Source organism: Macrotis lagotis, chromosome 7 (assembly GCF_037893015.1).
Source record: "Macrotis lagotis isolate mMagLag1 chromosome 7, bilby.v1.9.chrom.fasta, whole genome shotgun sequence".
Classification (NCBI taxonomy): Eukaryota; Metazoa; Chordata; class Mammalia; order Peramelemorphia; family Peramelidae; genus Macrotis; species Macrotis lagotis.
Window position 1 is genome coordinate 165634855 of NC_133664.1, and position 27394 is coordinate 165662248.

Genomic DNA, 27394 nt, shown 5'->3' on the forward strand with positions numbered 1-27394 from the left:
CAAATTACCAACCTTAATAATTTTTTAAGTATAAAATGATTGAAAACTTCTGGTTTAGTACATTTTTGCACATAATAAATACTTTTTTTTTGATTGAAAAAAATTAGGGTAATTTTCTAAGTATTGCATGAGAATAAAATAGAAATGGGAGAAAATATATAAACAATGAAGTATTGAAAAAGCAAAAGGGATAATACTGAAATAAAGGAAGTATTGAATGGAGAAATATGTTTTATAATTAGTCTATTCCCTCTGCAATGACCATGATTTTACATTTAACATCACTAAAGACAATATAAAGCCCTACACAAGTCCAAGTTATTAAGATGATGTAAATGAACTTTTAATGATGTACCATACCATTCCTGGAAATGACTAGACTCTATCAAAAACAAAACAAAATAAACCAATGGATGCCTGCCCTAGCCTGAAAGAATTAAATCTTTGAGCTGCTGTCTCCATCAGTTTATACCTTATTAGCTCATCTTCCTGTACTTTTAAAAGCTTGTACTATCCTCAATTGAACTTTCTTTGGAAAAGTAGAACACTCATTGGCATATGATTCCTCCCAAAGAGCTCTCATACTCCTACACCTTTTTTTTTTTTACTTCCTTGTTGGTGGTCTCCCTTTGGGAAGATAGTCTGCTTTTTTGGGATCCTTAACGATTGGGACTAATGCTCTAGCTTCAACTGTTGCTACTACTGCTTGCTGATCCCCTATTCTCTCTCTCTCTCCCCTTTAGCTTTAATCTCAGTAATATATAATAAACCTCTTTGTCTCTAAAGTTTTCTGGGTCAAGTCAATCTTTTAAATGAATTCTTTCATTTCTGTTTGAACACCCAAAGTCTTTAGACAACCACATTTTTCAAGTAAGAGTATTGATGCCTGAGAAATAGCAGCTGGAGCAAATTTCTGACAGAATATGAAAGAATTCATATAAAAGATCGACTCTTGCCCAGGAGAAATTTTAAGGACACAAAAATTTCTTTAACTATTATTGTGGTTAGAAGTTACAAGAAAAAATGGGAAAGAGAAAAGGCAGTCGGAAACCACCGATTCCCTAAGGAGGAAAATAGTAGCAGTAACCATATCAAGACATAAGCTGCCTTGAAAAGAAGAGCATGAGAAGCTATCTGGGGTGATCATGTTTCCCAAGAGAAGTCTGGCTTCACCAGAATTAGAGTATGAGTTTTTAAGGGGTACAGAGAAAAATATAGATGTACATGAGAGGGAAGGTTGTTTAGAGAGCAGAGATGAGATAATGAGGGATATGTTGATGAAGGGCAGTACATAGCTATCAAAACTAATCCAGAAAAGCAAAGAAATTGCTATATCAGGCATGGAAGTTCTTCTCTACTCTCTTTGTTTTGTTTCAATTATTTTTCTCTTCTCCTTCCTTCCCCTGTCCCCATCAACTTCTCCAAAATAAAATAAAAAAACCTCTCTCTACTTTTTCTTAATACTTCAAAGTTATAGTGCTAGAACTACAGAAATCAGATTACTTACATAAATTTTATTTTAAATGGATTTTATGATTAACTGTAAATCATCCACAATTCTTTTTTTTAATTATTATTGTTATTATTTTTAAAAGTAGGATTCTTAATTAATTTAAAGCTCAGCTAAGAAATAAAAAAGTAGGAAGAATTTAAGGGATTTGTGCCCTGGGTTAGGGTTGGACTAGATGACTCAAGTACCATCCAACTCTGTGATTCTGAATAGAGTTTAGCAATGAAAACACAGTTGATTCTATAGCTAGAAAACTCAGTCAAAATATATGATACTCAGTTTATGAGACACCCACCAAGTTCTCCACTCAGATCATAAAATCTAACTCTTCCACATTGGTAATGCCCACACTAACTCCTTACCCTGAGCTCTGACCATGAGAACTTACCTTATCTGGTCTTGGCAAAGCCACAATATCATATCCTACACTCATTTTTTAGCATTGTCCTTTGAGTGCAAAATTCTCAGATTATCCAGAGAAATTACTACATTATAATACCTCTATTTCAGCTAGGAGGGGATTTTAGGGACAATTTACAATCACACCTTATAATCTCTTTTTAAAACTTAACTTGGCATTAGAGAAATTTTATAGAAATTGAATTTATTGTTGCTTTTTTTTACTAAATTATTGCATTACATAGTATAATATTCAAAGAATTAAAGTGGCACAGCAAGCCACAAAGATAAACAGAGACATGAAAAAAGCTTAAAAGGAAGAAAGAACTGCAGTATAAAGTGGTGTAAATTACACTATTAAGGAAATGGATGCAAATTTAGGCATACCAGTCATATAATGACTGTTCAGAATTTTCATTCCTACCTACTCAAAATAAAAAAAAAACCTAGCATGTTGGATAGAACAGAGATTTTATGATAGTATCACAGTGGTTTTATGAGATTTAATGAATCATTATAGAAGAATTAGGAAGACATGGGAAAAAGAAGCACAAAATAAAAAAAAAGCATGGGATGGTTGCCTTCTATTTTGTTGGCAATAAGATTACAAATACACCAATAAATCATAATATTATAATTTTTCACTAAAAATGAAATTAGCATCCCACTTGTAACTATTGTATTCTCCATGCTTCAACTTAATTATAAAATATTTCAAAATATGAATGATACCATCCTGGTGCTTCTTCCAGTGATAGAGATTACAATCCATTCATGACCTCTTATCCTATGTGATTCTTGTCCATATCCTCTCATAAAAGGAATATCAAATTGCTAGAGGCTTTTTTCTAGGGTTTGTTTGTTTTTTTTTTTAATTTTACATTTATCAATGAAACACTCAAGTTGTTCACCATCCTGCTCTTTTTCAAGCTTGTTTTTTCCAATCAAACCTTGTCTGACTTTCTTTTACCCCACTCCACTTTGATAAATGTCCTTTTGTGAAAGTTAACCTACATTATCAAACTCTATTCTAGAAAGATGAAATTCTCAAGAGTTCTGCCAAGGTAAAATGGCTTCAAGTTTAGAGACAATCACAGACAATATCTATTGTCTATGCAAAAGTTAATATAAGTCCTGAGTAACTCATTGCCAATATATTCATCATCAGATGATAGAATCTTTGGTCAGAATAACTTTTGCCATTTCCCTGTCAAGAGAATTTGTATAAAAATTTCTTCTTCATCTTATTGTAGTAGAGGAAATAGTCGACAGAGAAACATATTCTAAAATTAATCTGTTCCCTCTTTACTGAACATTTCAAATAGTTGAGTTGCCTTACATTAACACTGACCTCTATATGATTATCTAAGTAAGCAAAATGGGGACAAGGAACTTTTTAGAAAATTACCTTGCTCCTCCCTGACAAAGATTTGGTAAATCCCTGACACTAGGCACATGACAAGTCCTTATCAACAAAATGATGCATGCCTGCCCTAATATGAAAAGAGTAAGTCTTGAAGCCCTCATCTACATGTCCCTAATTACCACATATCTGATCTCTGAATTACATCCCTAATTACCTCATCTTCCTACACCTTTAAAAGCTTATCTTTCTTCATTTGAGTTGCTAATCTTTTTTGGGAAGCCAGCCCACTCTTAGGAAGTATGACCACCTAAATAAATTCTCATGTCCTTCCTTGCTACTTTTTACTTCCTTACTATTTATTCCCTTATGGTAGCAGCTGCTCCTCTTGCTGTTGCTTATCTCTCTCTCCCTTAGTTTCTGTTCACTGTAACAGTATATAAACTTTTTTTGTCTCTAAATTCTTCAGGGTCAGAGTCGAACTTTTAATTGAATTTTTTCATGTTTGTTCAAACTCCTAAAACCTTTAGCCTACTGCATTTTCTGGAAATATTATGGATGTTCATTTAAAGCATGAATGGGTAACCTTTTTTCTGCCAAGGGCCAATTGGATATTTAAAGTATGATTTTTTTTAATATTTAATTAATTTAACCCTAAAAAGCTGCTAAATGTATTGAATTTTGAAATCCCCTACAGTTGCCTTTTCAAGACCAGACCAGTAAAAGTTTCAGGCTAGAGGTTCCCTGCCCCTGTTCTAAAGCCCCATGTAGATGCTGCTTTCACAAATAAGGAGACAGCTATATTTGAAAGTCAACATTTTATCAAACTAGGGAAAAGTAAACTATAAACTGTTGCTATAATCTGGCTGAAAACCTAGAAAGATTGATTCTCAGGATACTAAACATTCTTCCCAGGGGAAGATGAGGTAATTTTAGTATGGAGGTTCAGCCACATTTAAATATATGCCAAGTTGTCTATACTCAATCTTTTTTTTTCATATATGCTCTGTATCATAAATGCCACAGGACCTAATTGCAGACCTAAATAGATATAAGAGAGGAAAACAATCAGAAAAAAATCCCAAACAGACATTTCCAAGTTTCAGTCAAAAACATAGATTTACAACAGGAATGAACCTCAGAGGTCATTAATCCAGCCCCTTCCTTTTACACAAGAGAAAAATGTTGCCCAAGGGTAAGTGACTGAGGCATATTCTAAACTCAAGTCTTCATTTTTATAGTTCAAAAGTGCTATTGAATGAGTCACCAAATTCAAGTTGACTGATACAATAGCCTTACAAAAGTTATTTCAACTCATCTACAAACCTTTCCATACTATGATGACTGGATTTATAGGCATATTCATCTTGATCCAGGGTCATGTGCTCTTCCATGTTTGGGGAAGTTATAAAAAAGTGAATCAAAAATTTCTCCCATTCATCTAAAGTTTCAATCTAGGGAAGCTCCCAAGTTCCCAGCAACTGGAGTGATTCTGTCTCTGATTCTCACTCTTCCTTATTCTAACTCTGTTTCTATCTTTTTCTCTCTGCCTCTTATCACATAGCACATTTGCTATGGCTTTGGGGCAGGCTGAGCAAGCTATTTGCTATTAAAAAAAGATCTTGGACTGTAAGGCATTTGAGGTACTTTCTGACTGTGGACCAATAATTTTGATGTTCTCCTCACTGTGGTTTATTAACATATTTTATTTTATGGGAAGAGAAGGGAATAATTCTGGACTTTGTACAATATATTCCAAGTCTTTTATTTTTTAACTCTGTAACCTTGGTTGAGAATTTAACCTCTGGGGAAAAGGGTAGTCAGATACCTTATTTAATAAATTAGGGCATTAGATAAAAATCATCCATAAAATCTGTTCAGGTTTCAAACATTGAAGATTTTCCTATAAATGAATATGAACTACTGTTTGATAATAAGAGAATAACTCATATGTTATGATTTTCCTTGATACAGTACAAGGGACAGCACAGCAGGTTTATTATGCCTTGTCTTTTTCTTGTCCATAGGATTTCCTTTAGATTGTCAAATTTCTCCCAGGAAACTCAAAAAGTGACATAAAGTTTATTTATAGCATCTTTATCTAGGTTTAGATATCCAATGGCAAGTAACCAGAATTATTTAAATTTTATGGGATTTAGCTTGTTATTATGATGAACTGATTAAGCATTTCCCCTAATCCTTTCATATATCAGACTGCTTCTTCCTTTTAGTATTAGCAAAACATATCCTGGAAATGTAGGGGGATAGATCTTCCTCCTCACGCCAGTATATTTGATGTTGGCCCAAGATGATTCCAGATAATATACCAGTTATTCACTGTTACTGGCAGTCTATGTTATTTAAAATTTTTTATTTTTTTTTATTTTTTTTTTAGTCTATGCCATTTTTAGTCTTTTAGTCTATGCCATTTTTGAAAGCAAAGATCTTATTTCATTATCCCATTGAGGGGAAAAACATCACTTCGTTCATTTGTTACATCATGTGCTTAAGAAAATAATTTGCATTTTTGTAACAATTTCTAGAAACTTTTCTAATCTAATCCTTGAGATCTCATCATATTTATCATCAATAATAAGCAGAAATTGTTTTCCTTCATAAGAACTGTGCATCAAACATTCATTTTTAATTTAGTAACAGAAATTTATCTCAAAAGAATCAAAATTTCATGGGCCTAAAGGGAAATGAAGACTCATGGAGGTTTAAATAGGCTGCAGTATATTATGAATGATGATGTGAGCTAGATGGTCTATGAAATGCCTCTTCAAGAACATGTATGAATGAAAAAGAAAGGAGAATATGCATGTACTAAGACATAGGAATAGGAGATGGGCTACCCAAGTGTCCCACTGGCATTCCAAAAAAAAGCACCAAGTAAATATCTTTAAACTATGAATGGAGCCTGTACAAGAGAACTTATGCAAATGCATGGATAAAAATGATATGGAACTAATAGTCATTAATGGGCTACAAATCTGTCCCAGGGAAGGAGATCATGTCAATGACAACATGGATGGCAGTTACCTATAAGAATATATGCAAAAGGCATTATACAAAATGCTAGTGATTTAAAAAAAAATGTCTGATAGTCCTTGCAATCAAGGAACTTCTATTCTAATTAAGAGAGACAATACAAAGATTTCAACTGTGAGTTAGAAGGAAATGCCCAAACAAGGCATTTTTCTTAATTTAAATCTGGCTCACAGCAAGATGGGACCTTGATTTGCTTTGACCCTGTTTGCCATAGTCTCCTCATCTGTAAAATGAACTGGAGAATGAAATGGCAAATCACTCCAGTATCTTTGCCAAAAAAACTTCCAAAAGGGATCACAAAGAGTCAGACAGAACTAATAAGAGTGATTCTCACAGCCCAGTAGCAAAACAGGTGGAATTCATCTTCTTTAGTCTGATTTCCATTAAAAAGCAAAATTAATTTTGTGACAGAGATATCTTCTACTATTATAATTATCATTGTTGTTGTCAGTGAACCTTGACTTAATGAAGATATAACATTAATTCAAGCTATGAGATTTGATGAGATAATTTTAATGACCTCTGCAGTAGAAAACCTTTTAAGAAATTTATTTGGTATTCACTATATTAATATATATTTATTAGAAATATCAATAAAGAAAAAATAGCCCCAATATTTATAGATGCCACATGATATATGTGGAACAGATGATAAGAGGAAGTTGAAAGGATCAATAGAAAAGCATTTTCAAATTATTTTTGTTAATGAAAATTCCATCCTTATTACCAAGGCACAGGGTATTCAGATAATGAATTTAAAAAAACAGAACCTAAGAAGAATGCAGGAATAAAATAATATTTTAATTATAATGATAATCAAAGGACTATAGTTAATTAATAAGCTAAAGAGTACTCAACATTGCCGAAATTTGTTATGAAGCCCCATATGACATCACTTTAATGGGGGGAAAATCCAATATAACCTTCATATCAAAATCAAAGGAGGAACTCAGCATTTTATTTAGTTCAAAGTTCAATACAATTAAACTTTTTGCCACCATTCTTAACAATGACATTAATATTCTGAAGTTAAATTCTTAAAATCTGTGTTCAACTTAGTTTAAAGGCAAATCGAATGCGATTCAAAATTCATTCCATATTGCCACTCAATCTCTGTCTGCACCTAACTAGTCAAACTGACCTTACACATATAGCAGCTAGATATATGTAACATCCGATAATGGATTATTAAGGGAATAGCTTTACATATATGATCTCATGACAGTCCAAAAGAAAACATCTTTATAAGCAATTTCTTATGAAAGATGACATAGAAAAGTTCAAGGAAATTAGTTTTAAAATAAATCATTAATACATTTAACTCTCTAATTGGGTTTTCAACATAAGCCCACAAACAACAATGGAAATTCAGACAGTTGAACATAAGTCTCTCTATAAAGATTTTCAGGGAAAAAAATTTATCGTGTAAAGAAGTGAGAAACATTTGGTTAGTGAAACCAAATATTATACTTCTGTTTCCCTGTCATTTTTTTTAGATTACATAGAATATATATAATATACAATCATATGAAATAATACACTAAATATTATAGAATTGCATTTATTATAAAAATAGAATCTATCAATATATATGTGATATAATATTGTGTATTATGTACATATATGTGTGTGTAAAAGAATTTGTATTCCATACTCCTAAGAGTTGAACAGAATTGTCTTTCTGTTAAAAATCAGCTCTTCTAAATATAAAAGTTAATAACTATGTAATACTTATTTTAAAAATAGCATTATTACTATAGTAAAACTAGTCACAAGAAATTTTATTCATTAAAATGAAATATTTAAATTCTCTGAACAGTTACATAAAGTCTATTGCTCAAGACATAATTAGGAATATAAAAATTGGGAAAACCAGTCTATGACCACATTTAGCTTGCCATAGGAAGATGGGAATAGCTCAAAAATGAAATGGTACCTGTTAATTTCAAAAGAGAAGTATGAGGGTGGCTAGGTGGCACAATGAATAGAGCACCAGCCCTGGAGTCAGGAGGACCTGAGCTCAAATCTGACCTGAAGACATTTACTAATTACCTAGTTGTGTGACCTTGGACAAGTCACTTAACACTCATTGTCTTGCCAAAAAACAAACAAAAAAAGAGAAATATGGACTAAATATCATCTGTGATCAAAGAAGAGGAATACCAGGTTTAATTTAAAGAGGAGGCAATAATTTAATTAGGCGTTAAACTTTAGATAGGAATTCAACTGGAAAGGAGAAAGACATTCTGACCCTACCATACCACATGAGCAAATAGCTGGAGACAGGGAAGTTTAGAATATATTTGGAGGACAACTCATAGTATAGTTTAGTCAGAATGTAGAATCCATGGAAGGGAGAAATTTGGAATGAGACTGGACAGAATAATACTAGATTGAGAGAACTTTGAAAGTCAAATTAAGGAGTGTGAGCATGATTTAGTAGCCAATCAGCAGCCTAAGAAATGATACAATTTATACATAAGGAAAATTAAAATTGATTAAGTGTAATGGATACACTGGAATAGGGAAAGAACGGAAGTGGATCTTTATATTAAAGATCTAGGAGTGGAAGAGTTTTATAATACTCTTCATTTTATAGATTAAGAAACTCCAGGCTAAAGAGTTTAAGTAGGATGGGAAATGTCATAAAATATTAAAAGAGATAGACTGACTCTGGAATCATTTTCTGATTCAGGAGACAGTACTCTTTGCAAAGAGAGAGTATAGTGAGGGAAAAGAAGTGAACTGAGGAGAGAACCCTGGTGAAGTATTTGGAAAGTAAAACAAAGTAAAGAATACAGAGAATATGTGGTTCAGAGTTGGCACATCCAAGAACATGTGACATCACTGAAGTTAAGAGAGGATAATTCTAAAATAATGTAATCATTTTACCAAAAATATTTGTAGGGGGCATCTTGGTGGCAAAGTAAATAGAGCATTTGGCTCTGGAGTCAGGAAGACCTGGGTTCAAATGCATCTTCAGACACTTAAAACTTAGCTGTATGACCTTGGCCAAGTCACTTAACCCCATTGCCTTGCAAAAACTGAAAAAAATAAACAATGTTTGTTATAATCCTAAACAATGGGGAAAACAAAACAAAACAAAACAAATGATGATGGTTAACAATGTCAACTAATGAAATCAAGGAAGATGAAGGCTGAAAAAAATGTCTCTGGGTTGAGGTCATTTGTGATCTCTAAAAGAAGAATTTTAGTAGCAAAACAGAGAGAATGCCAGATACGATGAGTAAAGTGAGGGGGGGGGAATCAATGATCAGAAATTAGAGGCTTTGGATTCAGTCTAATTGATTAAGAACCTTATAAACTAAATGAGAGTGAAGGGGAGGAGGGAACAAGTGCTCATTGAGTGAGAGGGTTAAAGGAAAGACTTTATATTTTACTCTAGGTTTGGAGAATCTAAACACATTGGTAATTTAATCAGAATGAGACAGTGAAAACAGAGAGACTACTAATAAATATGAGTAAAGATGTTAACAAAAGTAAGAATCTGAAGGAGGAAGGCATAGAAGAGATCAAAGACACCAGTTACAGCATTAATTATATAAAAGAGTTAGGATAATTTCTTCTGAGTCTGAAAGAAAGATGCAAGCAATATGTTAGGAATATTTTTTTAGGTTTTTGCTTGGCAAATGGGGTTAAGTGGCTTGCCCAAGGCCACACAGCTAGGCAATTATTAAGTATCTGAGACTGGATTTGAACCCCAGGTACTCCTGACTCCAGGGTTGGTGCTTTATCCACTGTGCCACCTAGTCTGCCCAAGTTAGGAATATTTTCTATTGAAGATTCTGTCAGGAAATTAGAATACAGATATTAGAATAATTAGAATAATAGCATGGACAGTGCTAAAATATAAAATAAACCTAATTTTGTGATTGTCTATTGAAATTCAACAAATCCAATATGAAGGATAAAACTGAAAGTTACTTTATTGCTGAAGATTAATAGGTCAGCTATTGCAGATGGTCAGGACTGTCATAATAGTTCGTAGGATAATGAGCCAGCAAATCATTAAACTAGCATATTGTAAGGGTCAAGGCTACTTATGTTGGCAAATGAAGACAGAAATCAGGAAGAGAGAGTGGGATGAGTTAAGGAACTGAAGGCAAGGATAAGGGTGAAGACTGAATTTGTTCTGAGTGAAAGAAATAAAAGGCATTTATCTAGAAGATCAAGCAAATTTAAAGATTTTCCAAAGGCTTTAAAAAATGTTAATCTTTTCATTAATTTAAATATGACACAAATTAGGGTTTTTTTTTCATTTTTATACTAGAGAGTTTCCTGTTCACCTCTTCTGACTTTGAATTCTGTCACTTGTTCTGATCAAAGAGAAGTGGACAAGAGAGAAACATATTGAGGACAAAGATTCTTTTTATTAAACTCATGAATATCTACTGCTAACTGAAAATAAGTCAAGTCAGTCACCTCATTAATATGCTTGCAACATTGAGAACAATAACTGCTAAAAATCTCTGGTTCCCTATGAAATGGTCATATTTAAAGGGCTTCCCAATACATATGGATTGAGGATTGAATTATATAACATCATAAAGGAAAGTAGTTCTTAGAGGGAAAGGAAAGAGCTGTTAGAAAAAATTAAAAATCAATGTACCATCTGTATGCTAAGAACTGGACAGCTGCATGGGGAAATAAATTTTATGTAACAGTTGATTTGTCATTATGTTCTGACTAGATACATACAAACCTTGCAGTTATAACAGCTTTCAGAGAAAGACAAGATAGATCAGTGTTCATTTGGAAAATAGGCTTGTTTATAGCACAAAGGCCTACTCACTTGTCAAAGGAAGAAATGTTATGTAGTAGATCGAGGGCTGCTTAATTTTTCCACAGAGATCACAGGTCTAATGGAGTTTTGGAGAATTAAATGAGAGAGCAATGTCTAGATTAGAATTGGTTTTTTATGCTTTCAGTTGAACTCTATCTGAATGACTTTCAGAGCTTATAAAAATTAAGCAATATTCCTTTGTTCTCTGATTCTCTTCCTCGCCTTTCCTACAAAGTTTCTAGTTAGGCCATATTAAATGGAAATTCCTCTGTTGGCAAAAAAATAAATTCTCTACTTTTTTCCTTAATTCCCTATCTTATCTACTTTGTTCTCACCACAATTCTGGCATTGCATGATGGCATCATGTAGAGCCAAAAGAGGAAAAACTGTAGTATGTTATTTCAATTCTGTGATTTCAAAGGCACTGAATCCTTAAAAGGAAAATAAATGAATTTAGAAAATGAAGTGCTACATTGCTCTCTATTTTGCCATACTCATTTTCTATATGTTAAATACTCAAAGTATGCCAGGTCTTATACAGCTCCTCAACTAGCCAACTATATGAGATGACAAAATAGACAAAAGCATAATCCTAATAGTTTAGTCAATATAAGATACGTGCTTATTTAAATCTCAATGAGCATAGTCTAGTAGAAAGAGAATCGAGCAAGTAATTTAATTTTTCTGGCCCTCAGTTTCCTTAACTTTATAATACAATAAAATAAGGGAATTTGATTAGATGATATCTCAATCCACTTCAACTCTATAAATTTCTAAAGTGGCTTTTGACAGTTATACCATAACAATTCCCCCATATCCCAAGATGAAAGAGATGTCAGTGATACTCAGAGAATGAGAAGAAAAAATGCAAAAATCAACTAAGAATTTAATGGGACTCGCACATAAATATCTAAAGTTTCATTTGGAAACATAATAATCTTTATAATTGCTCAACATCCTGAAATTATTAAATCATCCCAGATAAATCAATATCATACTTAGATCAGCAAGTTTAGCTCTACTTATATCTGTTCTATAACTTATCTCAGAATTAGGAGCACAGTATATAATTGAAATTATAACTAAATGGTTTTGAAAATGAACACATTTGATTTGTCCGCATTGGGAGAACCAAAGTTCGAATTAAGTAGCCAAAAGATTATTAATTCCCTAATTTTATGTAATTCCTTCAATAAATTTTTATTAAAAATACAAGAAAGGCTACAGATGGGATTATTTGTCATATGCTTATTGAATTACCAGTGTGTCATTAAAAGTTGTATCTATTAGTAATATTGTTGGTTGCTTGCAATATTTGCCATTGCTAAATTTCACAGGAAATGTCTAGACCTAAAAATATAAACTATTATATGTTCACTAACTCCCATGAAGAATAAGGCACACCAACAATTTTCAGAAATGCTCAGTAATTGCAACCATATATGAGTGGGAAATGGGACTCAATATCATGTTAATAATATTAAGACTGTAAAAAAGTAATAACCGACTTAACAAAAGTCCTGTACATTTCTTAATTTTGCTCTTCTGAATACGAAGCTTAGCTTATTCAAAAATTGGATAAGATTTGCAATTTTTTTTCATATTTATTGATTTTCACAAAATGATCTTTCCTTTCCTTCATATCTCCTGGAACAAATATAGAGGAAGGAAAATATAAAATTCAAATCTCATATTATTTTCATCTTTATTGTTATTATAAAACATTTATGAAATGACTGCATATAAGTGCATTTATGTAAAATATATTTATGAAGTAACTATAAATGAGATACAAATAACATAAGCTACATTGTGTTGTATGTGACAATGTATAATCCTATGCAAAACAAGAATATACGAATTCTCCAGGATTTTAACAATCTGAAGTGCTATCTAATATAAAGCAGCAGCAACATTCCATCTGTTAGATTGGCTTTCACTTCCAATAATCTACATAGTGGTTGAAGCCCAGGTGCACTGGTCTCAATACCCATACAATTTAGTTGTCAACTGAGTAATTACCGCCTTTTAATAGCTCATTTTTCATTGTCTTGAACTTGCTGGAGTCTTTTATTCTTAAGTAGCCAGCATCTTCCTAGTTGTATTGAGAACAGGTGTCATGCTTCATAGTTTGTATCTAGGCCTTTCTCTACAAGTTCTATGTAGGGAGTGAATATTCAATAAAAATTTTTGCATTTCTTGTTAATATTGTAATTGTGTTATTATTGAAAAGTAACATGGAAGAATGAAAGAGAATAATGGGGTTAGAAACCAAGCCTTTGGGATATAGCTTTGTCACTTATTATACCCCTACTGGTTGGGTCGCTTCTTTAGGGAAGTCACCACTCTTTTCCTATACTGTAAAATGGGAATAATAATATTAATTGCCATTCTAATCACAAGTATTATTGTATCAAATATGAAAAAATACTGAAGATCAATAGGAATAAAAACCATTATTATTTTAATGGTGTCAAAATTCCTTGATGCAAATAGTTCTCACATACACTGAAGGAGAAAGATGAAAAAATGTATATTTCTAGTGACTTTTTAAAAAGCACTACTTGTCTCTAACAGAAATTTACCGACTTTTGGACATAACTATATTTGAGCTTCCAAAAATTCATGAATACAGGCAAAAAAGTCATTCAAGTTGTTTTGTCTGCAAACCCCCCACAAATTAATCAGACAGTTTTTACTTTAAAGAACTAAATTGACTGGTTTTCCCCACTATTTTAACATTATTTTATTTCTAGCTTTAGATCTTTTTATATCAAATTTTTAAATAACTAATACAGAAATAAATGGAAATTTTTTCACAATATAGGGAGTCTGAGAATTTTTTACTAGGTAAAACAGTACTGTATCTTTCCATCTTTGCTACATTGAGAGATAATGCATAGCAAAGACAAAAACATGGAGCTGGAAGTTTTTGCAGAACGAACATTGATTTTGATTCTTAATTCATCATTTCTTTCCATTTCAAAAACATTTGGGGCAAAAATCAAAGAGGTTCTTGGGAGTGTGTGACAGATTATAAGAATAGAAACTTGACAACTATCACAAAAACACTTTGATCTCTCAATGGATTAAGAGCTTCAAAATGAAAGTCCTGATCTTAGCCTGGGTGCACCCTGCCTGCCTTCTGTTAGCAGAGTATGGTGGCTGTGATTAAAGAATTGTCAAATTGCCCTTATCAGGTTAAATTTTAGCCGAAGTACTACGATAAACTGAAATAGAAATGGTTGGGTTCATGCTAAAGAGACAACTCTTTCAGCCGAGACTATGAGACCAGTGGAGTCCTTTGGAGCAAAGTGCCCAGTAAGCAGTAGACCCTATGATCTTCAAAGATCAGTGCACTCAGTGAGAATAGATTAGAAGAATATAGCAATAACACCAAAAGACATAGAAGATCCTAATTCACTGGAAGGTGTAGCTATTCCCCAGATATGGCCTTTTTATATGATTCTTATGCTTTCTCACTCTATCAATTGATGTTTGAATATATATTTGTGAGACAGTATATCCTAAGTAAAAAAAAAGTCTATCTCAAATGTCTTGCTATTTAATTAAAAATCTTTATTTTGAATCAACAGTAGTGTGACTGACTGCAGGGAAAAGTAAATATATGGAACTTTTTAGTAGAGGTAGACCCCCAAGAATACCTTGAAATTGGAGACTTAAATCCAGGGGTCTCCACTTGGATGTTATTTACACTAGCACTATTTTATTTTGTTCTTATATGATCTTGTAAAAATATGTCTTTTTGCCTTGATATAATTTTTGAAATTTTTTATTTTAATGTCTATTTATTCAAGGAAATACATAAGTATTCAATTAAGAAGCAAGTTTTAACTCTTCCTATTACTGATCTTCATGTAGATTACTTTTCTTTATTGTTATATTGTGACCTACATAACTTTATTTAAAATTTAGTCATTTAACACTTGGAAACATGTCAAAATAATTAACCATCCTTAATTAATCTCATTATTAGTGGAGGGTCATATTAAGGGACTAGAATCAATGGGTAGATTCTTAAAACAATTCTTACACTTGCGTGCCAAATGGGAAATTGAGTTTAAAAGAATTCCAATTTACTTCAGCAAATATTTGTTAAGTATCTGCTATGTTTAAGACAGTAGGAACAAAAAAAAGAAACTCAAGAGTCTTTACATTTAAATTTTTATATTTTGTAGATAGGAAACAAAAAGTGAATGGTAATTAAATATAAAGTAATTTCAAGTGGGAGAGAGTCCCATAACTGGGGATCAAGAAAGGCGTTGTAAAGGAGATGATAACTGAATTATGCTTTGAATGTATTCAAACCACTGGAGAAGAGGATAAAGTATGTGTTACATAGAGAAAACTTATACAAAGTCATGAAGACAGCAAATGAAATGTCATATATGAGGATTAACAGTAAGAAAGACACTTGGGACTTGAATAGAAGATGAATGAAAAGGAGTTATATGAAGCAATAAGATTGGAAATGTAGGTGAGACTCAGTCTCTTTGGGTTGGAATGTTGAGTATATATTTTTATGCTAACAGTTTTTTTTGTTTTTGCTTTTTTGGGGGGGTTAGTGAATGGGATTTCTCTTCTGTATTCAATTATTCTCAACAAATACTTTTTAATGATGAAATTAATTGAATTTTCTTTAATTCAATACATTTCCAGAGCAAACACAGGTAAAACTTCTATTTTTAATTGTCTTTATTTTCTCTCTCTTTTGCTGGTAGAATAACATATAATCAGGCCAGATGTTGTTTATCTCAGTGAGATAGGTTCAAAGAAAAAAACAAAACTGCTTATAATATATTCCAAGATACATTTCTTTTATTCATTCATCTGGGATAAAGAAGAAAAAATATTCTATTTCTTAAGCTACTAAAGCATTTGTACACATTACTTGAATTTAAAATGGAGTAAAAAATTATTAACTAGTGCTCTGGGATACTATTTCTGTTAAGTATGGAAAGTGTTGGAATTTATTTAATCAAAAGATCTGTGGTACTTAAACCACCTAGAAACCTCATTTTAGGAAAGAACTACTCTTCTATCTTCTAATCTAATTTTTATTTAGTATATTTGCATGCATTTTGCAGCATTTCAGTGGGGAGAAGTTTGAATAGAATTAAGAAGACTGTGCAGCTTGGCCTGTGACAATATGGATGTGCCACAGGGTCTAACCCAAATTTCACATATTTGGTTGCCCTATTAAAATCAATGCGTTGCAGGTTTTATTTTGGCAAGTAAAGTCATTTATTTTAAGACTTTTTAATCTCCAATTTTTAACATTATAATTAAATTAATATATTATGTAAACAATAATTAAATATAATCTAAATATTATTATAGTAATACAATAGAAGGTAATAAAAAAAGCAAATGTATCAATCTCTAGCTCTGCCATAAGGAAAGAAACTCAAAGGAAATTGTTTTCAGTCACTAAGAGTCAAAGACAATTCTAGTTTATATGTCTGCTATTCTGTTACTGTAAAAATATTTACTCCTTTTTTACTCCATGTCAAGACTCTAGGGAAGCTTATAACCCAATTGATGGTCTCTCAGATAACACAGGACCAGGAAGTGAGGTGCAAGAAGACTGGAAAGGTAGAAGGGGCTTGACCATGAAGGAATTTGAATGACAAACAGAACATGTTATATTTGATCCTGAAAGCAAAAGAAAGACAATCATTTATTAGACAGTGGAGGACTTTAGGAAAAATAACTTTAGTTGCTGAAAAGGAAGAATTGGATGGAGGAAAAAAAAACTTAAGGCTAGCCAATTAACCAGCTGATAATGGCAATAGTCTAGGCATGAGGTAAGAAGGATGTGCTGTAGAGAGCTGGCAGTGTCAGAGGAGAGAAATGGGCATATTTGAGAAATAATGCAAAGGAGAAATCAAAAAGTCTTAGCAATAGATTGGATAATGGGGAGAATGAGACGTAAGAATCTATGGTCATATAGAGGAAAGATGAGAATGGAAAATGTATCTAATTAAAATCAATGACTCAAAAGATCCCCACAGCCTTATCTCTACATTCATGGAATTCCATGATTCAATAGGATATCTCAGTAAGTAATGGCTTGTTGTTTATCTTTATATCAGTACTGAGCTGCTTCATCTTCTAGATCTCCTCCTTCATGTGCAACTCCAGCTATGTGCATCAAATAACCTTCATCAATGACCTAGAAAGACCATTGAACTCTTAATTGTATATATTCTAGTTAGCAATAATCTCTTGACTTCAGTTGAGTGTTATCCACTTTGAGTCAGCTCACAAAAGAGTCAGTATCTTTTGGTTTGAGTTTGATTTGTGACTTCAGAAGTATTGTTGTAACACTGGAACTTCTACCAGGACTTCTGGTTAAAATGGTTTCCTGAATCGAACCTAGCTCCCCAGGCCTAGTGTAACAAAAAACTAAATATAGCAATAGCTCAAATAAAACTGAAGAAATCTCATATAGTAAGGGACTTCATCTACCTCAAAACAGTACAAAAAGTTAGTCGGAATCCCATGGGAAAGGAGGCTTGCCAGTCAAGTGAGAAAATGCAACCAGAGAATCAAGAGACTCTTATACCCTACAATGTCCAGAGTATATTGTAAGACAGTGAAATCAGATGGTTTCCAGGACAATGCTTTGGGGTAGTAAAAAACCAGCAGGATCTGAGAAACTCCCCGGAGTGACAGCAACCACTGTGGGTGCTTCAGTGCTAAGAACTGGATACTGTAGGCCTAGATGATTAGCCTAGTACCTTATTCTGAATACCAAAGAAACACCTGAATTTTCAACATTTTGGAACTCAAAGATCCACAGGGCTTAATATCAGAAAGAAGAGGGAAAGGCAAGAATTGGGGAAGGAAAAATAAAAGATAAAGACCATCAAAAGATATTTTTTTTAAATCCATAAATGAGTACAGAAATAGCTCAGTAGGAAATACAGACAAGCAGGACTATTTTGAAAGCGACTAACTGAAATTATTAAATAAATTTTTAAAAAGTGGAATGGAATATAAATCCAGTTTTAATATTGTTTTATTGTATTCTAATCTTCATGTTGCAATGCTAATGTTTTATTTGGTTTTAAGAATTTTACAAATAATAAATAGAGATGGATAGATAAATAGAGATAAAATTGTTTTCAACTAGCAATAGCAAGATTAAAAAAAAGTCTCCCAGAATAGTGCATGGGTGTATATACATAATACCACATTTTTTACATTTTAGAAATGAATTGGATCATGAAAAATTGTTCCAAAACACATTGCAGGTACCCAGCATCAGAGAAATTGCTTTCTCTTGTTCAGATATTCCTACTTGACTATTAGATATGAATGATATCCTGGTATTTTCTGGAGCGATCCCTAAAATTGTGTCATAGACAGCACTTGAAGGTACACATTGAGAATTAGTTATGTGTTCTAATATCCCCAAAACATCTATTTCTCACTCTGCAGGTGTGTCTAATATTATCTGTCCTAGGCATCCTTGGCATTTAACAATACTCTTGAAGCATATCAAAGTTCTTAAGATGTAGTGAATGATCCTTAAAACAGAGTCAGATGGTTAAAGTAATCTTTTGTAATTAGATTGGCTTCATTCTCTCATATGACAACAGATACATCATACAAACTTCCTTTTTTAAACATCAATCAGTCAATAAGAACTTATCACATATATACTAATTGTCAGAAATATACATAAAAATACATTAAGTAAACTATCTCACCCCCTTAAGGAGCTTATACTTGGCTTCTATGCTTTGAACTGTAAAGAGAGTCTGGAAGACTTAGGTAGGAATCCTGTCCTAGACACTTATTATGAGATCCTAAGTCACATAATCTTAAACATTCATCTATGAAATGGAAATAATAATATTAACTACCTAACAAGGTTGCAATGAGAGTCAAATGAGATAAAATGTCCACTTTTATGGGGCTTCTCATCAATAATTTTGTAGTGTCAAGGCAAATTAGTACTTAAGGGATTCTTTCTTAGAACTATGAGTATACCATTTATCTGTGTAAAATATTACATTCTGGGATAACTAGGTGGAACAATGGAGAGGCACTAGTCCTGTAGTCAGAAGGACCTGAGTTCAAATGTGGAATCAGGCAATCAAAATGACCTAGTTGTATGGCCTTGGGTCATTTAATCCCCCCAATTGCCTGATTGTGTTTGTGTGTGTGTGTGTGTGTGTGTGTGTGTGTGTGTGTATACATATATATATATATATATATATATATATGTATATACACATTCACACATACCCATATAGCTTCATCATGGCAATACGAAATTATAGTATAGATATTTTTCTCTGTCCTCCCCTTCATGAGCTCCTCTATGTTCTCAGATTAAATTTTTTTCAATTTATTTCAATTTTTTTCATTTATGATGCCTGATACATGAATTACTCAAATTAAAAGGAGAGAACTACTGAACTATCAAAGAGATAACAAGTGCCTACAACATCCATAATTTATTTCCCAATTGTTTACTATATACACCTACTAAGAGAAGTGGGACAAGGATGGATGGCTTCATGTCATGCCCTATTGCCTGCCAAATGAATCTTTTCAGCAGACAGAGAAGAATTCATTCAGCCCAGTATGATTAGCTATATATATCTAGATTGACTCTGAGGGATATATTAGAATAGTTCAACTTCCCTGTTTAATAACATCAATGTTCAGAATTTGATGTACTTCTCACAATAGAAGACATACAAAAATCCTAAGAAAAATAAACTCCACATAAACTTCTGTTTGCTTTTCACATACAAAGACCAAATGCACAAAGGCATCAAGAGAATCAAATTGGTAAATTATTTTTGTAGTTTCTTTACTGTTCACACCCATACCCTTATATAAACTGCTCTGTGAATCTTCCATAGCAGTAGCTGACTAGACATCTGTAAATCAGGACTGACTTTAACTGACCACATACTTATGCCATATTGAAGAATTTAAGAGAGCTGAACCATGGTATCTGGAGAGAATTTGTGTTCATATACTCTGGTACTTTCTAATTGGGTGACCATAGGTGAAACATTCAACTTATGTAAATCAACATAATCTGAATAATTACTCAAGTTTATACCTCACAGAGTTGTTGCAAAATTCAACATCTGATAGTTTATGCAAAATGCTTTGTAAACACTAAAACTCTACAAGAATGTTCCTGTAATTGCAATTACAAATCCTCCTCTGAAGCTTCAAATCTATCTTTTTTTCTCTTTGCAACTGATAAAAATAAATAAGCAGTGTGAGTTAATGGGAATAGTCCAAGACAGGGGGACAGAAGACTTGTTGACAGATTTTCCTTTTTGACTATCAGTTTCCTTATAAGTATAATGAGCACAACAACCCCTGCCCTACCTTAGATAGTTGTGAAAATCACTTTTGATAGCATATTTGTGAAAACACTTTGGAAAGCATAAAGCATGAAATGAATGCAACTTATTATTATGTAAGAATATAAACTTCCAAATAATACATAATTTATAGGCTTCACACATATTAAGTGTGGTGGGAGACATCTGGACTGTTGCAGTGGTTGTGCTAAGGAAATTGCTTTTGAATGTCACTAATAAATGGTCAAAAATCCTAAAGACAATGAAAATCCCGCCTTCATCCTTTTTAATTCTAGATTTGAGAATTCATTTTTATACCATATAAATACTGAGCACTCTGTCTCTCAACCCTAAAATATGTACACTATGATTTTACTGTAAACAATTCTGTGGAATCCAGTCACCAAATCATAAAAGATGCATAGTTTGAAAATTCCTTGTTTCACACACAAAGAAAATGTTAGTTGCACAGCTGTGATTGCTACACTTTGCTTAAAGCTCTAACTCAATTTTGTAAAGCAAAAAGTGTTATGGTCAATATGTGGTATGAGTTTCTGTCAATGAAAATTTTCAAGTAAGGTCCAGATGACCATTTGGGAATGCTGGGAATGGACTTTATTCTTTGAGCAGAGGGTAAGCCACATGATTTGGTTTTCCATCTGGCTCTCAAATTCTGAGTCTATGACTTCCCAAATTCTAACTTATGGATAACTTTATAAAAATTACAATAATAAATTCTAGCTGTATTGATGGAAGCAGCTCTTCTCAGCAGTTCAGAGAGCAACCCTGGAGATCAGCTATGGACAATACTATCACCGTTCAGAGGAAGAAAAATAAAACAAAGCAAAACCAATAAAAAAATCAACAACCCTACAAGAATCGGAATGAATACTATAGTCACTTTTTAAAAATTTTCTCTTAAGAATTTATTTCCTACCTCATGCTTTTCTTTCTTTTTCCTTTAATCCTAATACCTCATTCTGAAAATAACTAATCTGTAAATATGTTAAACACAAATTTTCATGTACAATATTCACCTGTCTTTTCACTCCTGAAGGGAGGGGGTTTGGAGGAAATTATGTAACTTAAAATATGCATATGTATGTGTATGAATGTTGAAAAATTTCATGATATGTAATTGGAAAAATAAAATATCAACTGAAAAATCTGTCAGAAAAATACCAGTTTTATGTTTGGGGTAAGACTCTAGACACCTAGCTGAGGCACCTAGGTGACACAGTGGATAGAGCTTTAGACTTGAGAATCAGAAATACCTTAGTTTATTGCCTGACTTGGGCACTTACTAATAACCACATGACACCTGCACAATCAATTTATCTCACCATCCCCTCTACAAACCTCAAAGAATGTTACAGAATAATTCTACTGCAATTCTACTATGTTTCTCACAAACATAATTTCAGTTGATACCTGGAAGACAGATGCTATTACTATTTCCATTTTGCATTTGAGGGAATTGAAATAAACAGATTGAAGTGACTTGCTAGTAACTATCCAAGGTCATATTTGAATGTAGGTCTTCCTAAATAAAGCCAATACTCTATCCACTGAACCATTTTGATATTTCAAGATACAAAAGTCTGTAACAGAAAAAAAAATCCCTGATTTACCTTGAGAATATCTTCTATATACATATGTATATACCATAGATAACACCATGGTGAGTTACAGGTACAGAATGTTGCATGAACTGTCAGCTGTATTCACTGTGACACTTTCTATAACTGTTTCTTTGTTACAATGGAGAGATATATGGCAAGAAGACTGAGACTGATATAAAACCAACCAAAAATATTTTAAAGTAATAACTACCATAAAGCAACTTGTTACAGTTTAATCTTATAAACAGAAGGAAGGGAATTCTGCTTGGTACAACTAATAATTAAGAGATTATATGCTAAAAATAGAAAGGGGGTACCCAAAACATTTCAGAAAAGAATGAAGAGGTGCTAGTTTCATCTAATACTCAGAGTAAACTAATATTCCCAAATATTTATGATAACTTATATTTCTATAAGACATAGAGTGCAAAGACTCTATGCTCTGAACAAATTTGTTCTCTTGATAGTTTTTAAACCTATGATTATTCTTTTAAGTAGAATATTTACTTGCTTTTAATTAAGATTCATCCTTTCCTGAGGTTCTTTTGATTGTAAATAATAATTTTCTTACAAGATCTCCATTTAAATTTCATTTTCAAATATTTTTGATGTTTTTCTTTTTATTTTATGTTATAGTTATTACTTTTTGAGTTAGATGTAAACCCCATGAATTTCAGCTCATGTAAGTCAAATTTTTGTGAGAAAGATATTGAAACTATTTAGGAAAGTCATACTTTTGTTTAAAAGTCTACAGGTTTTATAAAAGAATTGGCATGCCTTTAGTCGAAAGTATATATTTTGATCAATTTGTAAATTTTAGAAATAGTTCCCACAGAAAACACTTTTAAATGTTTTCATTCAATTTTTTTCTCAAGCTTTATACAAAAATATGATTATGAATCCCTACTTTATTGATGTCCCTGATAAAAAAAATGGATGTGATGTTTTCAAATGAAATGTTAGAATCTTTGGATAAGGGAAGAATTTATTATCAAGCAAGAAAAAGACAGCATTACAGGGGGTAAAATGAATAATTTTGATTACATTAACTTTAAAAGATTTTGCACATGGGTTAGCTAGGTGGCACAGTAGATAGAGCACTGACTCTGGAGTTATGAGGACCTGAATTCAAATGTGACTTCAGACATTTAATAATTACCAAGCTGTGTGACTTTGGGCAAGTTATTTAACCCCATTGCTTTGCAAAAAAAAAAGTTATGGAATGATATATATATATATATATATATATATACATACATATATAATGTATGAATGTATGTGTGGGTATGTGTGTATGTGTAGTGCTATAAAAAATGTAGGATGCTTTCATAAAAAACAAGCAAACATACTTTGACTTACATGAATTGATGCAAAGTAATGTGGACCAGAATCAAGAGAACATTGTACACAATAACAATAATGTTCATTCATCTGGTCTGAATTACTTTGCTATTCCCTACAATACAGTGATCTAAGACAATTCCCAAAAAACTTTTGATGAAAAATGATGTCCCCTTCAAAACCGGAGTCTGAATGTGACATTTTTTAACTCTATTTTCTTGTTGATGTTGTCTTTTCTTTTCTTTCACAACATGACTAATATGGAAATACGTTTCCTTATTCAACTTGCATTCTCAACAACAGAGAAAGTTAGGGAGAGTGGAAGATAATTTGGACTCAAAATTTTAAAAATGAATATTAAACCTTGTATAGTTATTTGGAAAAACCTGAAAATAAATATCTGAGAATAAAAGAAGTGTTCTAATATAAAACTACAAAAACATAGATAATATATTTTAAAACTAAGTTTATTTGCAGCCTGTAGAGATCTTTATGTACAGATTAAAGACTGTTTCTATTTCAGTTTGACACAACTGATTTAAACCATTCAAATAACATAACTTTGAGTTTATCTTCAAGATGTTCTTGTGCTCCATATCTTTGATAGATTAAAAGATACATATAATGGGTTGCAGGAAATATTTCACATTTATATAGACCTTTAAAGTTCATATTATCACCACAATATTGTAAGAAATAGTATTATCCCTCATTTTACGCGTGAAAAAGCTGATACAATTTTTTTTTTAGGTTTTTGCAAGGCAAAGTGGCTTACCCAAGGCCACACAGCTAGGTAACTATTAAATGACTGAGGCTGGATTTGAACTCAGGTCCTCCTGACTCCAAGGCCTGTGCTCTATCCACTGTGCCACCTAGCTGCCCCACTCACAAGGTTTAAACAACATACTCAGGATATTCAGCAAATCAGCATCAGAGAAGGAATTTGAGATCATATCCTCCTTTTTTGACCTTTGATGGAAGGCAAAGTTTATGAATGACCAATAAATTGGAAAAAAAACAAAGTAAATAAGAATTTATTATGTACCTACTATGTGCTGCATAATTTACAAATATCTCATTTGATCTGTGCAATTTTGTGAGTTAGGTCTTTTATTATTCCATTTTATAATTAAAAAAATAAAAAATCCTGAAGCACATAGAAGTTAAAGAATGATACAAATGATACAGAAGTTCACATATATAAATGTCTGAGCCCAAATTCAACCTCAGATCTTCTTGCTCATCAATCGATAGTTAGTTAACTGAGAAATATCTAAATAAAGATTTCTGATGATGTTTCTGTTTTAAGATTAGATGATCTATCTTTTGTTAAATTACATAAAGTAGTTTTTATAAAAAGACAATTTTATTTTAGGACTAGATTTGTTATTTCATTGGAATAGGAATCTCCACTGAGGAAACTCTTTAACAATACAGATCAGTTCCTAAAATTATCACTCTTAGAGAGTTGCCTGAGATACTGAGGAATTAGATATTCCTAGGGTCACATAGCCTATAGCATGTCCAAAAGACTTCTGTAAAGGTCTTCCTGACTTGAGTTTAAAATTTGTAGCTAAAAAATATCAGTTTATTTATTGCTATTTTTAATTTTTTTAATTTTTAATTTTTATGACCATAATCTCATATAATGTATATATGTTGCTGCAAACACTATTATTATTATTACTAATATGATGATGATGATGATGATTATACCAGAATATATTTGGAGAAAATGCAGGACTTGGGTCTAGGAGGCTGACGTTCAAAACCAAGCTCAGATACTTACTAACTGTGATCCTGGGCAAGTCCCTTTGTCTCAGTATCAGTTTCCTCATTAAATGTGGATAATAATAATAGCCGTAGCATCTCTAGAAGTGGATCTAACATTATACTCAAAAGTCAGTTGATGTACTATTATGATTTTTAGAAAATCTCAACTACCCATTAAGTTTTACTAACATAGATAGCTAAGCCACTCACCAACAAAGGGACAATATAGTATTGCTTAGAATAAATATCCTTCTACATTCTTCATTTGCTAGAAACTTTGTTATTCTAATTGTAGGCCAACTAAATAAAATTTCAAAAATGACAGAATATTTGAAACTTCCATAACTTTTAAACAAAATATATATTTTAAATAGTATCTTTACTCTTGGCAATTCATAATTACATCTTACCTCCAACTGGTGTCCAACTCGGATGAAGGCACAGAGAGGGTCAAAAGCTCCAGTACCACAGACCAGGAGATGGGTTCTGTTATAATGATGCAGCACTCGAACGAAATTTGCACATTCACTCTATGACAAGAAAATATACACAAACATAAACTCACACAAATGAAAAAGGGGTTAACAGGATGCCGAACATATCCCTCAGTCTCTTTTTCGCATCATAAATAAAATCATACAGTGTTAGATCTGGCAGTTACTTTACACCTATTTTCTTTTTGTTCCTCACCAAGATAATTAGTCTCATACTTGAGGAACTGAGAAGTAAATGGGATAACAATAGAAGGAAAAAGAGAAAGGAAAAGGTTTGGGCTAATAATGTAAACACATATTAGTATTATCAAGTAAATGTTCCCCTGGAAGATACCAAAGCATGTCAGAAGTATTAACTTTAAATATGAAGAATGACAGTATACACATAATAAATGAATATGTACAGCTCATTGCTTGGTCAAATATTTGTTTTACAATCAAGTAAAATAAACATAACTTGTGCCCCCAAATTATATGAATGCAGAGAGAATCCTTTGGCAATCTCTTCCTCTAAGTAACCAAACAATTCCTGGTGCTGTGATTCAAGCAGAGTACTATTCAGTGTTACTATAAACAATGAGTCAACATGGAATCAGAAAAATATAATGTAGAAAAGGTTCCCTGGCACATAGGAAACATACACACAAACTTCTGGAATATGGAACGTTATTTTGATTTAAAAATAAATTATGCAATCTGAAATTCACAAATCTGTGTCACTTCAAAATATACTTGATCTACATTTTCCAATTAGTAGAGAATAGTTAATCAAAAGAAAAGTTTTTTTTTTTTCTCTATTACATCTCTGCACATTCTATTTAGTCAGATAACTAGAATCCATTTCTATGGGTACAATTTTAAAACTTGTTTGTAAAAGGGGATATGGCTCAGTTTGAATACAGAAAATGTAGAAAATAATATGTACAAATTGATTTCAACCATCTAATATAAAATAAGAGAGGCACTGTGCCATAGTGAATAAAGAAGACAGGAGTTTGAGTCCTGTCTCTGATACAGGATAAGTGATCTTGGATAAGTCATTGAACTTCTTATTGCTCTAGGCAACTCTATGAGTTTTATAATATAGAGGAAGTTCCCTCAACAGGTAATCAGTGCACCAATGACATAACATACCTCCATCAAAAAGCAAATTAAATTAAAAACAATTTTAATAAGTATTAAATTTTAAATATTATAAATTGTTCTTTATATCATTTGCATAATACCTTCAGCAATCATATACCAAAGATTTTTAACACATTAAGTACACGGATATGAGGTAGTAAAATTACTAAATGACATGCTAGGCTATGTGTGAGTATGGGTTTCTAATCATGTCACTAACAACAATGAAGAATGGAAGATCCTGAAGGCCAGGATAGTGACTATATTACTGCTGTGATGATCTTGGGCACCATATCACCAATCAACCATGTGAAGTTTTACTTATGAATCCATGTTTTATTCTGTAGATTAATCATAACAGAGTAATTAATAAAATCAGATTATTTCATTTACTGTTGCCATAGGTGCATATGCTCTTTTTTTCATAAAGATCTGGAAGCTCTGATTTTCCCTCTCATGTTATAATAATGCAACTTTCAGAGAAATATTAGACAAAATTCTTGCTCCTGATTTGACATGTACGGCCAGTCATCTACTAGACACTCAG

At 32.3% G+C, this 27394-nt stretch overlaps 1 protein-coding gene across 1 annotated transcript in view; it reads right to left on the bottom strand.

Annotated features, from left to right (window-relative positions):
- Nucleotides 1-27394, bottom strand: part of LOC141494195 (semaphorin-3E-like) — a 371039-nt gene that overhangs the window by 72881 nt on the left and 270764 nt on the right. The window contains exon 4 of the mRNA XM_074195301.1: nt 25639-25758. Coding sequence (XP_074051402.1) covers nt 25639-25758 — 120 coding nt within the window. The remainder of the gene's footprint in view (nt 1-25638; nt 25759-27394) is intronic.